Source organism: Diaphorina citri, unplaced genomic scaffold, assembly GCF_000475195.1.
Source record: "Diaphorina citri unplaced genomic scaffold, Diaci psyllid genome assembly version 1.1 scaffold1739, whole genome shotgun sequence".
Taxonomy (NCBI): domain Eukaryota; kingdom Metazoa; phylum Arthropoda; class Insecta; order Hemiptera; family Psyllidae; genus Diaphorina; species Diaphorina citri.
In genome coordinates this window covers 18,969-29,947 of record NW_007379165.1, presented here as the reverse complement: position 1 = coordinate 29,947, position 10,979 = coordinate 18,969, and the positions used below count along the sequence as shown (strand labels likewise).

The 10,979-nt window shown below is 37.5% G+C and overlaps 2 protein-coding genes across 4 annotated transcripts in view; one reads left to right on the top strand and one right to left on the bottom strand.

Moving 5' to 3' along the window:
* LOC103517072 (vacuolar protein sorting-associated protein 33B) overlaps positions 1-1,880 on the top strand; it is a 12,197-nt gene extending 10,317 nt beyond the window's left edge. The window contains exon 4 of the mRNA XM_008482083.2: positions 72-1,880. Coding sequence (XP_008480305.1) covers positions 72-1,602 — 1,531 coding nt within the window. The 3' untranslated portion in view covers positions 1,603-1,880. The remainder of the gene's footprint in view (positions 1-71) is intronic.
* Positions 1-5,090, bottom strand: part of LOC103517069 — a 14,829-nt gene extending 9,739 nt beyond the window's left edge. The window contains exons 1-4 of one of the 3 annotated variants that reach the window (XR_541788.3): positions 4,880-5,090; positions 4,139-4,313; positions 3,429-3,604; positions 2,769-2,989 (exon numbers count right to left, since the gene is read on the bottom strand). Coding sequence is in view for 2 of the 3 variants with exons in the window: in XM_008482079.3 (XP_008480301.1) it covers positions 2,901-2,989; positions 3,429-3,604; positions 4,139-4,313; positions 4,880-4,946 (507 nt within the window). In the remaining variant the exon portion in view is untranslated. Of the gene's footprint in view, positions 1-1,945; positions 2,990-3,428; positions 3,605-4,138; positions 4,314-4,879 lie in introns of those variants that run through there. The other 2 variants (XM_008482079.3, XM_008482081.3) reach the window with 2 other exon arrangements.
* Between the last annotated feature and the right edge of the window lie 5,889 nt (positions 5,091-10,979).

Below are 10,979 nucleotides of genomic sequence, written 5' to 3'. Positions count from 1 at the left end.
ATGGTTAAAAAAAAAAAAAAAAATATGAGTTAATTTCCTATTTGAACACACTGTATGTACTTTATTTGCAGATCCTGTGATGTTCAGAAAATATACAAAATAAACTTGGACAGCAACAGTATTGCAGTTAAGAATTCAACAGGTGTTATTATTACATATGATAATTTATCTCACATTAAATTTCTTTGTCACCAAATCTCAACTGAACTCAAGAAGAGGGAGAATATCAAGTACTATTTTGTTATAATTCCTCAAGTTACCAGTGCCATTGAATTCTTACTTGAAGAAGAAGGGCTTTATGGTATTGTAGAAGTGTATTCATTACTTTGGCAACCAGTTGTGATCGATACAAACTTAATTTCTCTGGAATTACCTCATGTGTTCTCCAGTCTATTCCTTGAGAAAAATTTACTATTAGTTCCATCATTGACTAGAAGTTTAGAACATCTGTTCGCTTTATTTGGCCAACCAAAAAATACTTTTATACATGGTGAAATTTCCATTGATATTTACGAAAGGCTGAATGAGTATTGTTTCAAGCAAAGCAATTCAAATGACATAGATTACTTTATCATGTTTGACAGAAGTTTAGACTATGCTAGTGTACTTCTTACCCCAGTAACGTATGTGGGACTCTTGGATCAAACCTTTGGCATAACCAACGAGAGTATCGAAATCAACAGTAGTGCCACCATAAACAAGAGAAAAGATCCTGTTCTCAAAGAAATCAAATACAAAAATTTCATTGATGTCAGCAATTATTTGAAAGAAAAAAGTCGATTCATACAAAGTGAACAAAACAAGTACAATAACAACATGTCCGTCCTAGAATTGAAACAATACATTAATCAAGATCTGAAATCTATTCTAGAATTGAAGAAACAAGTAGCAACTCACATTGCGGCATGTGAAAGTATTCTGAACAATATGGGAGAATATTATGCAGAGATTACTGAGCTTGAAAACAATATCATCAGCGATATAGACAGAAGTGAATGCTATGAGCACATCAGCAATATGTTACTAGGACAAAAGATAACAAAGGAACACGTGCTACAAATCATGTGTCTCTTATCATATTATAACCAAGGTATGCAAGGAGATCATTATAATGAATTTAAAAGCAACTATTTCAATATTCATGGTTACGAACATATGACCACATTCTATAATTTAGAAAAAATCAAACTCCTTACCAAAAGAAATACAATGAACATTACAGACACAATAAATGCTCAGACACAAATGCTGAATAATGAACTGAGAAGCATCATAAATAAACTGAAAGCTTCTAGTGACATACCTTCTACTCCCAGCACCTTGAATAGGTACTACGTATCTCGTATTGTAGAGTTGATCGTCACTCACAAGTATTCTGTTGATAATTTATGTAAACTTTTTCCTTCAAATTGTCAGTCCAAAATTTATGATACTAACATTAGTAAAGATAAACTAACATTTGTGCTATGTGCTGTGGGAGGAATCACTCATAATGAGATCGCGTGCTTGTCAACATTAGAGAAGAATTTGGATATAAACATTCTTATTTATACCAGCAATCTAATCAATGCAGCCAATATGTTACAACAGTGCATGTCCTGATCATATCTGTTCTGTACCTGATCATATCTGTTGCCTTCTTGTCTTATTATGTTCAAGATTGAAAAAGGCGTGGGTAATTGTTCAGAAGCCACGACAATGAAAAATTACTACAAATTTTCTATACAAGGTGCGCCAGAAAAACACTGACAGCGGCTCAGGGTAGGTAAATCTCATTAGTTCCATCAAGGTTCTCTGGGTCATTTTCCTATCTTCGACTTCGTTTCAGAGAAAAGTCCAAAAAACCACTTAAAATATAATTATGTATAGGCTTTGTGTCAGTTTTTTTTTTTTTTTTTTTTTTTTTTTTTTTTTTTTTAAAAAAAATTTTTTTTTTTAAAAAACCATACAAGGTGCGCCAGAAAAACACTGACAGCGGCTCAGGGTAGGTAAATCTCATTAGTTCCATCAAGGTTCTCTGGGTCATTTTCCTATCTTCGACTTCGTTTCAGAGAAAAGTCCAAAAAACCACTTAAAATATAATTATGTATAGGCTTTGTGTCAGTTTTTTTTTTTTTTTTTTTTCATTTTAATCAATAAACTGTTTTTGTTAAAACCACGAGCCAGAGCACAAAATTTTGATCTGAATACATCTGAGAACCGATTTCCAAACTATTTTTCCATTATTACTATTTTAGCTCGAGAAAAATTACGTTATATCCGATTGGTGCGTATGTGTGTGTGGTGGTCCCGTACAAAGGACGGGTCAACCACTAGTAATAATGGTAATAGTAAAAAAAGATAGGTCAGGATCAGGACATTCTAAGTTTCTAAGGCTAAGGGACTCGGCAAGTTTTTTTTTTTTAATTTCATTTCATTTTTACAGATTAATTATTATTAGTCGGTTCAGCTAAAAACGGGACAAGGGTCTGTCCCGGATTTTATTTTTTCCCGAAAATACGGGACGGTTGGCAACCCTAGTATGAATGCCACTTACCTGTATCGAAATAGAAAAGAAGGTACTTATACGTCTTACCTACGTAATAAAAAGGACAGAGACCAAGTTTTATCTGCAGATTTCATTGGACCATTTTTCTCTATGTTTAACTGGAAAAAAGTTATGACCAGTTTATTAAGGGAAGGTCGTATATTTTAAAGAAAAACACAATGGCGGATATATAAGCGAGATAAGGAAAAAATGTTATAGAATGTTTTCTGTTGGAAATGACCTCAGGGATCTAGCCTAGGATGTTGGTAACGCTTTTCGTGTTCACCCTGTAGAAGCATCCAATATACTTCGGATTTTTTCCCATGTGGGTAGATACTGATAGAGAAGTTCTGTTGATTTATCCAGAGAAGGATCAATTGATGTTAAGAAGAACATTCACCTCACCCGCTCGGTTGATAATAACACTCGAGTCTGTTGTCATTGAATTTGGGGCCGGGATTTCTGAAATTCAAAGCATTTAGAAATTCAATCTTTTTTTTAAACATCATACTAGTGTTTGACCCGTCCTTTGTACGAGACCACCATACACAAACATCTCATCACACACACACACCCACCCACCCACCACACACATCCCAAATTTAATTAAAATCACACTTATGGTTAGGATCGGCCCAACGGTTGGCGGCATTTCGGCTCTACTGACTAACGGTAAGAGATATCGAAAAAGTTATAAGAGGAGACCCCCCCCCCCCCAATCCAATACCTAGCTAAACATAATTTAAAGTATAAGAGGGGACCCCCCCCCCCCCAAATCATACCTCCAAAAATATTTTTCATTAAAATTGGAGTAACGGTTATCTGTATTTTGACTTCTACTACACTTCCTAGAAGCATACTTGTTATTACAAAGCTAATGGTTACTTACTTACTTACTTACCAAAAAGTTGAATCTCTTGTGTGGTCTGACCTTGAACACCAGGCTGGGAAATACACCGATAGGTGCCGAAATCTTCAGGTTTCAAGTTTTTGATTTGAAGTCTCATGGTGGTTTTGTATTCGAGTGGATCATCTTGATACTCGGTGTAATTATAATAGTACTTGTCTGTGTCCATGCTGTAAATTCAAATGAGATTATTGTGTGTTAAGAAAGCTGTGACATTTATCCGGATACGGGTAAAAATCCGGAGTATTATTCGAATATCCGAAACACGGATGTCGAAGAATCCGAAATGTTGAAGTGATGAAATCATTAAAGAATAGGCCATAGTTCCGGCTCTGGTTATCGGATCGAGGTCAAACTTGCACTAAAGTATTACGTTTTTATGCCTTTGATATGATGTATCAATAGTGGGTTCTTATTTAAGTTGGGGCCAACTGCGACCACAAAGAGGGGCTATGACTTAATTCATGGGAAGAAATATTGATCCCCCAAAAAATATGAAACAATATAAAATATAGTGGTTCTCGAGAAACCCACCCCTAGGCAAGAGTTTATAAACACCCTGTATATTTTTATGTCGATATAGGCCGGCCGTCGTGTCGATTGGCTTTGTCCTTTGTCGTCTTAAATTTTATGATAACGAAAACTAAGATCCTAGGACACACATTTGGTTTACTTTAAGAACCAGGGCCCCCCGATCCTATTACCTTGGAAGAATAATCTTCTGTTGAAACGCCCAGTACTGGAACTGGCGCTTGTTTTCCACTTTCCTGTTATACTCCCAATGGTTGGAATATCTGTTAACCCGGGTGTGACACTCCAAGGTCACATTGGAACCGAGAAGAGACCCGACTACATCATAGGAAACCCACCATTCCTCGACTGAAATAAAGTGACATACTAGAATCAGCAATGGAACATAATTATGATTCCCGCGCGAACGACACTTAATAAAATGTTAAAGTGCCCCATCAAAAAAAAAAATAAATAAATAAAAAATAAAAAAAAAAAATAGAACGAAGACTCTGAAAAGACGTATTTTAGGGGTTTTACGATTATTATTTACTAGTGCTTGATCCGTCCTTTGTACCGGACCACCACACACACATACCCCACCACAAATACATATGTATATTATGTACCTATATATTAGATGATTCAACCAAAGAGATTCCGCTTTGAACGTCCACACTTGCTGCCCTGGATGAGTAAGTATAGGAAGTGTCTTTTAACAATCTGTTTGTTGATTCTGTATGGAACTGCGTAACCATTTTACTATTTTGTAAAATACTATACTTCACCTAGGTTTCTGTGGGTAATCACCACGCAATATGCTTTGGCAGTCAGAATGGGTGTTGAAGTTGAAAATTCAAATCTCCTTGCTTGAATTCAAAAAGGCACATAATAAAAATAAAATACAGCTTATGAAATCATTTTAAATATCTTACATGAAATTACAAACTGTAAACTCATCCAAATGCACATCACTGCAAGGTTGACTGATAAATGGTTCATCTCAACTCATTGATATTCATAGAAAAAGCACGATAAATTTATATATGACGTGTGAAAAAACTTTAATTCTGTAAAACTTCGCGATTTCAGCAGTGAACTGAATCACATCATGAACCTATAATATAAAGAGGGGCGGATTTATTTGACTATACATGCAATCAGTGACCCTAGATATAGTTTACACAAGGATATGACTTCCTGTAATCTTACATTAATTGTAGGCACCTGCCTGCGACGTTCAGCTTATGAATAATACTCATTCATCACTATTAACACTATTTTAACTTAACTACACTCTATTCTCTATTTCAAGATCAGACTTTTACATTTTCAATATCAACCTTGGCGTAGTGGTCGCTGTACTCGCCTTGCACGCGGGAGACCCAGGTTCAATTCCCGGCGGGGTCGAGAAATTTGCAACATACAAATGATCTCTTCGGTGATGGGCTTAAGCGAAAAAAAAAAAAGTAAAAACAGATATTTTTTAACAATTTGGACCAATTGTGCAATACTTTCTCATTAAGTCATTACTAGTAGGTAATAGCTTCGATATACTTTAGTAGTATGCTTTCCTGGTAATAACTAAAGCTAAACCAAGCAACCTCCGTGGCCGAGTGGGTATCACACTAGGCTTGCACACAGGAGGTCCGGGTTCGCTTCCCAGTGGGGCCGAGGTTTTTTTGGCTCTGTGCTTGGAAACCAACATACTACCAACTGTCTTCAAATCCTCAGTGGTGTAGTGGTTAGCGCGGTGGACTTCGGATCTGGAGGTCGGTGATTCGAGTCAAAGTCAAGTCATAAAATTTAGCGTAGTGCATTAAGCAGGGAACGACATTTGTGACAAGCATTTCTGCTTAACACAATTAAAATTCCTTAACCTGTCTTCAAATCAAAAGTCCCATCCCTTCCTTGCCCACTACACCAAAAGTTTTGATTGCAAATCCCACAATATTACTAGTTAGGTACACTAGACCAATACTTATCAGTAGATTACTGTAGATAGCCTCCTCAGAATTATTATTAGGTATGAACCTGCGTGCTTGGGTACTTCTGGGGGTATGTTCTCACTGTTGGCACAGCCTACAATTCCTACACTGACTTCAGCACATTCTCTTATCCTTGCTTCGATATTGACCTTGATTCTAAACACATTTCCACTATACCTATAAAGTGTACCTATTACCAATGTGTAAAGTTCCATAATATAATACCATTCCCACTATATACCTGTAGCACACCAAACTATATCTAGGTAGGTATGTGTAAAGTTCCATACGATTCAAGTAGTAAGTACTATAACTTCGTGACAACTTAAATCTCAACTTTGATCCTATGACTTCATCATTAGATGACGTGAGTTTCCGGGTTCGGAAAGGAAACTTTTAAGTGTTCTAAAGGCCCGTTTACACCCTACGTCTTATCGTACGTTTTGCTGTTTACACCGGTACACTGCCGGGAAAAGCCAGCAAAAAAGAAAAATTCCGTTGGTCCTCATTTTTCCTGCTCTATGACTTTGAAACATCACCCAAGTAAGCGCAACTGATCTATTGAACACTAAAATGAGTGACACGTTTTAAAAGGGCTTTTTTAACGTCATTGTATAACCGTTAAGGTTTTTAGTGACGGGGGTTTTACCCACCATTCGCCTACAAGCTACTCGCCTAGCTCACATTAACCTCACCCAGCCTGAGTGGGGCAGAGGAAAGACAGTAACACAGCATTGCTCAATTTGTTATATATTGAGGATAAAATTCCATACCTCGGCTGGGATTGAACCCACGCCCTCCTGTTTACCAGTCGAGCGCCTTGACCACTACACCACTACACCAAAAAGACTACGAATTCTTGCCCTCCTATGTGCTGTCTTTTCTACCAACATACTACCAACTGTCTTCAAATCCTCAGTGGTGTAGTGGTTAGCGCGGTGGACTTCGGATCTGGAGGTCGGTGATTCGAGTCCAAGTCAAGTCATAAAATCTAGCGTAGTGCATTAAGCGGGGAACGACATTTGTGACAAGCATTTCTGCTTAACACAATTAAAATTCCTTAAACTGTCTTCAAATCAAAAGTCCCATCCCTTCCTTACCCACTACACCAAAAGTTTTGATTGCAAATCCCACAATATTTATTTATTTATTTATTTATTTATTAACACAGTAAACGGGCGTACCCTTTTCTATCTAGGTACCTATCTGTTTTACATATCGAGTTCCCTAGCTAACCTATCTAGCTTAGTCTATGAAAAAGACTACGAACACTAGTTAGGTACACTAGACCAATACTTATCAGAAGATACCTCCTCAGAATTATTATTAGGTATGAACCTGCCTGCTTGGGTACTTCTGGGGGTATGTTCTCACTGTTGGCAGCTACAATAATGAAGAGTAAATACTAATAATTGCACATTAACATTATAATAAGATAAGTGCCCATATACCTTATACAGGTGTGTGTGTGTGTGTGTGCTGGCATTAAACCATTACGTTCACTGTTCCCGTCTTGTTTATAAAAATTAACTTGAAAAAGTTGAGGTGAATGGTATTACTGGTTCTTTCATTTTATTTAAATTTCCATTTTTAATGTTGTGTGAGAGCAACCATAGCAACAACCGACTTATGACTTCATCATAATGCCACATCTCAACTGAATAAGGTCCTTGCGTGAGGAGTATAGGGTGAACCCAGCAACACATGACGTGGGCCCAGTTAATCACTTCTGCGAGCACTTGTCACATAAAAAAAGCAATACTTTTCGTCATGACGGGATTTGAACCCAATCAACTTTTTCTGTTTAAGGAATAGCCCAATGTTGCCTTTTTTGTTGAAGATAACAGGAAAATATAACCTTGCGATGAGCTTAATAACTAAGGAATAGGTAATATATTGGTGGGTACTTACCAGTGTCTATATGTAATCTTGCGGGTTTTTGTATAGGGGTGAGTCATCACACATAGGTACTCATTATTATCAAGGATTTGGTTTAGACCTCAGAATCCAATTTTGATAATGGCCGGATTGAGATTTTTCTCCCCGTCCATGGCACTTGAATATTGAAGACGGAACTGTTTCAGGCTAATAGTAGTTAACAGGAAATGAGATTCATTGGATAAGAATACATTTATGTAAAGATTATTATTTATGTCGATACGACCTTGAGGTGCGAAAAAAGTAAATAGACCCCATCACTCCACACGGAATGCTCAAGATGAGAATCTGAAATTTGGGTTAGTGTTCTATCTTTTGCAATGCCATTTAAGATTTTGAGGTTGGTCCCCTTGAGCCGACTCTGGCTCTGGTCAAACGACTTGGCGGGGCTTTTTTACTTTCCTTATCCTATAGGAAGGAAAGTAATGTAGGTAATCGGGTCAAATTTGCGATGATCAGTTTTTAGTACGAAAACACGTTTTGAGGTCCCAGGAGAGCCTAGAGCATAAATCCAAAGTTTCAGTCATTGGTCCGTGTGTAATCCCTTCCTCATAAAAAGTGAGTAGAAAATTGAATCTGTATGAAGTTTTGTACAAATTACCCATGTGGAGCTAAAGGTACAAAGCACGTACTGTACCTAACACTTTAGCCTAACTTTAGTAATAATTCAAACAGTGTATGAACAGTATGAACCGTGCAAGTTGGCACTTGTACCTACTATGGTATGCATTGAAATCATCAACTTTGGTCGAACGTTTACACTTAATTTATAAAGTTTATATAACTACTTATGTAAATGAGGCTTTACACATTATTTGCCACAAAGCTGAACTGACTTTTTATTGCCTTATGGTCAGTCAGCTAATTTTCGCACTCCTTATGGCCAATCAGTTGAATTTTGTGTAATCAGTTTTTTAGGTATACCCGGGTAAAAGGGACTGCTGGGGTAAAGGGACTTTTCAGTCCTATTCGGGCAGTATAAACAAGGTATTCTATTCTATTCTCCATGAACCACTGAAGTTAACCAACGCAACGTCGAGCGTGGTCAGTGTCCGGATGGGTGACCATCTGGGCAATTGCGTGCAGCACGGTGCAGCTCATCTATTCAGGCTGGGCGATGTTAATGTGAGTAGGCGAGTATCTTGTCGTCGTACACTAAAAACCTTAGCAGTTATAAGTACATAGGTATGTACATGGTACACTTGGTATTTGTCAATAGTAGGTATCTTATTTCATGTATAGGATGCTTATGACCCAAGATGTTCAGAAATAAATAATTACAACATACTATATGTACCTACTTCACGCAGTTCTTAAAATAGACTCAGATTCGTTATGCCCAGCCATGCACTCTATCCTAATCTATAGGTATCTTATTTCATGTATAGGATGCTTATGACCCAAGATGTTCAGAAATAAATAATTACAACATACTATATGTACCTACTTCACGTAGTTCTTAAAATAGACTCAGATTCGTTATGCCCAGCCATGCACTCTATCCTAATCTGAGAATTTCCTTCGTCTCATATACCAATCACGTCTTAAATTTCCTTCTCAACATCAAGAATAGATAACAATAAATAAACCTTTATCGTGGGTCTGCGAGTACGTAATTACGTATACGTAACAAATCCCTTGTCATAAGTCTCTGGTAACCAATACTAACCTGTAGCTGATAGTTTTTGTTCGGTCAACATCCAAAATTTCAAATTCGTATTTTTTGAAAATAACCGCCAAAAGATGGCTTCGATATATCGGCGAAAAATATACCGGTTTTTAATATATCGGAACATCCCTACAACCTACAACGTGAATTACAGATAAGCCGTCGATATTGACATTATTGACGGGAAAATCGTCACGTTGGTCCCTTGAAGAGACATATCTATGTACTTTCATTGATTCCAGCCAGCACCCTGTACATGAAGAGTAAATACTAATAATTGCACATTAACATTATAATAAGATAAGTGCCCGTATACCTTATACAGGTGTGTGTGTGTGTGTTTTTTTTTTTTTTTTTTTTTTTTTTTTTTTTAAGAGGTTTGACAGAGGGAACTGTAACTGCTATGGTCTTATTGTCCCCCGAAGAGAGAAGGAAGACAGGATAGGAGAAAGCCAGCCGTTCCGAGAACGAACATTATCCCATCAGGATAAAATCCGCACCGGGCGGGAATCGAACCCGCGGCCTAGCGCTTACAAGGCAGACGCGCTACCAACTAAGCTAACTAGGCTGGCTAGCCCATGGTCTGTACGTTACGTACTACAGGTTTAAATGGGAAAAAGTAGAAAGTTGGGAACAAAATTAAAAATATCTCAAGAACGATTTGTCGTAGAGAAATGAAATTTGGTATGCTATCCCGGTATAGTCCAAGGACGCGACTGTAACAATTTGGTAAAAATCGGATAGTCACTCATCCAGATATTAACCAAAGTAATTGTTAGATAAAATCCGCCCCGGGCGGGAATCGAACCCGCGGCCTAGCGCTTACAAGGCAGACGCACTACCAACTAAGCTGACTAGGCTGGCTCGGAAAACTTTATTGGAATGATTCATTGGAAATTGTCCCTTCAACGTTCTATCGCCACTGGCTGAAAGGCTAACACTAAAAACGTTTCCGGTAGGTACTACCTACTTTTTTTACGCCCCGATTATTCGGTTTCTATTTCTCCCCGTTACATGTTTCTAATACTCCCCGTTACATGTTTCTAATACTCACCGTTACACATGGTTCTAATTTTTCTAATACTCACCGTTACACGTGGTTCTAATGTTTCTAATACTCCCCGTTACATGGTTCTAATGTTTCTAATACTCCCCGTTACACATGGTTCTAATGTTTCTAATACTCCCCATTACACATGGTTCTACTGAATAAAGAATCCCACTTACCTAAGTTACCTATTGATCGCGTTTTCCAAACAGTATTTATATGGAGATAGGATATTCTTTTGTTATACCTACCTATATCTTTGATATGACCAATAGATCAGTTGCGCTTACTTGGGTGATGTTTCATAGTCATAGAGCAGGAAAAATGAGGACCAACGGAATTTTTCTTTTTCTCCTACGACTTCTAGATCCCGAGATAAATCGATTTCAAAA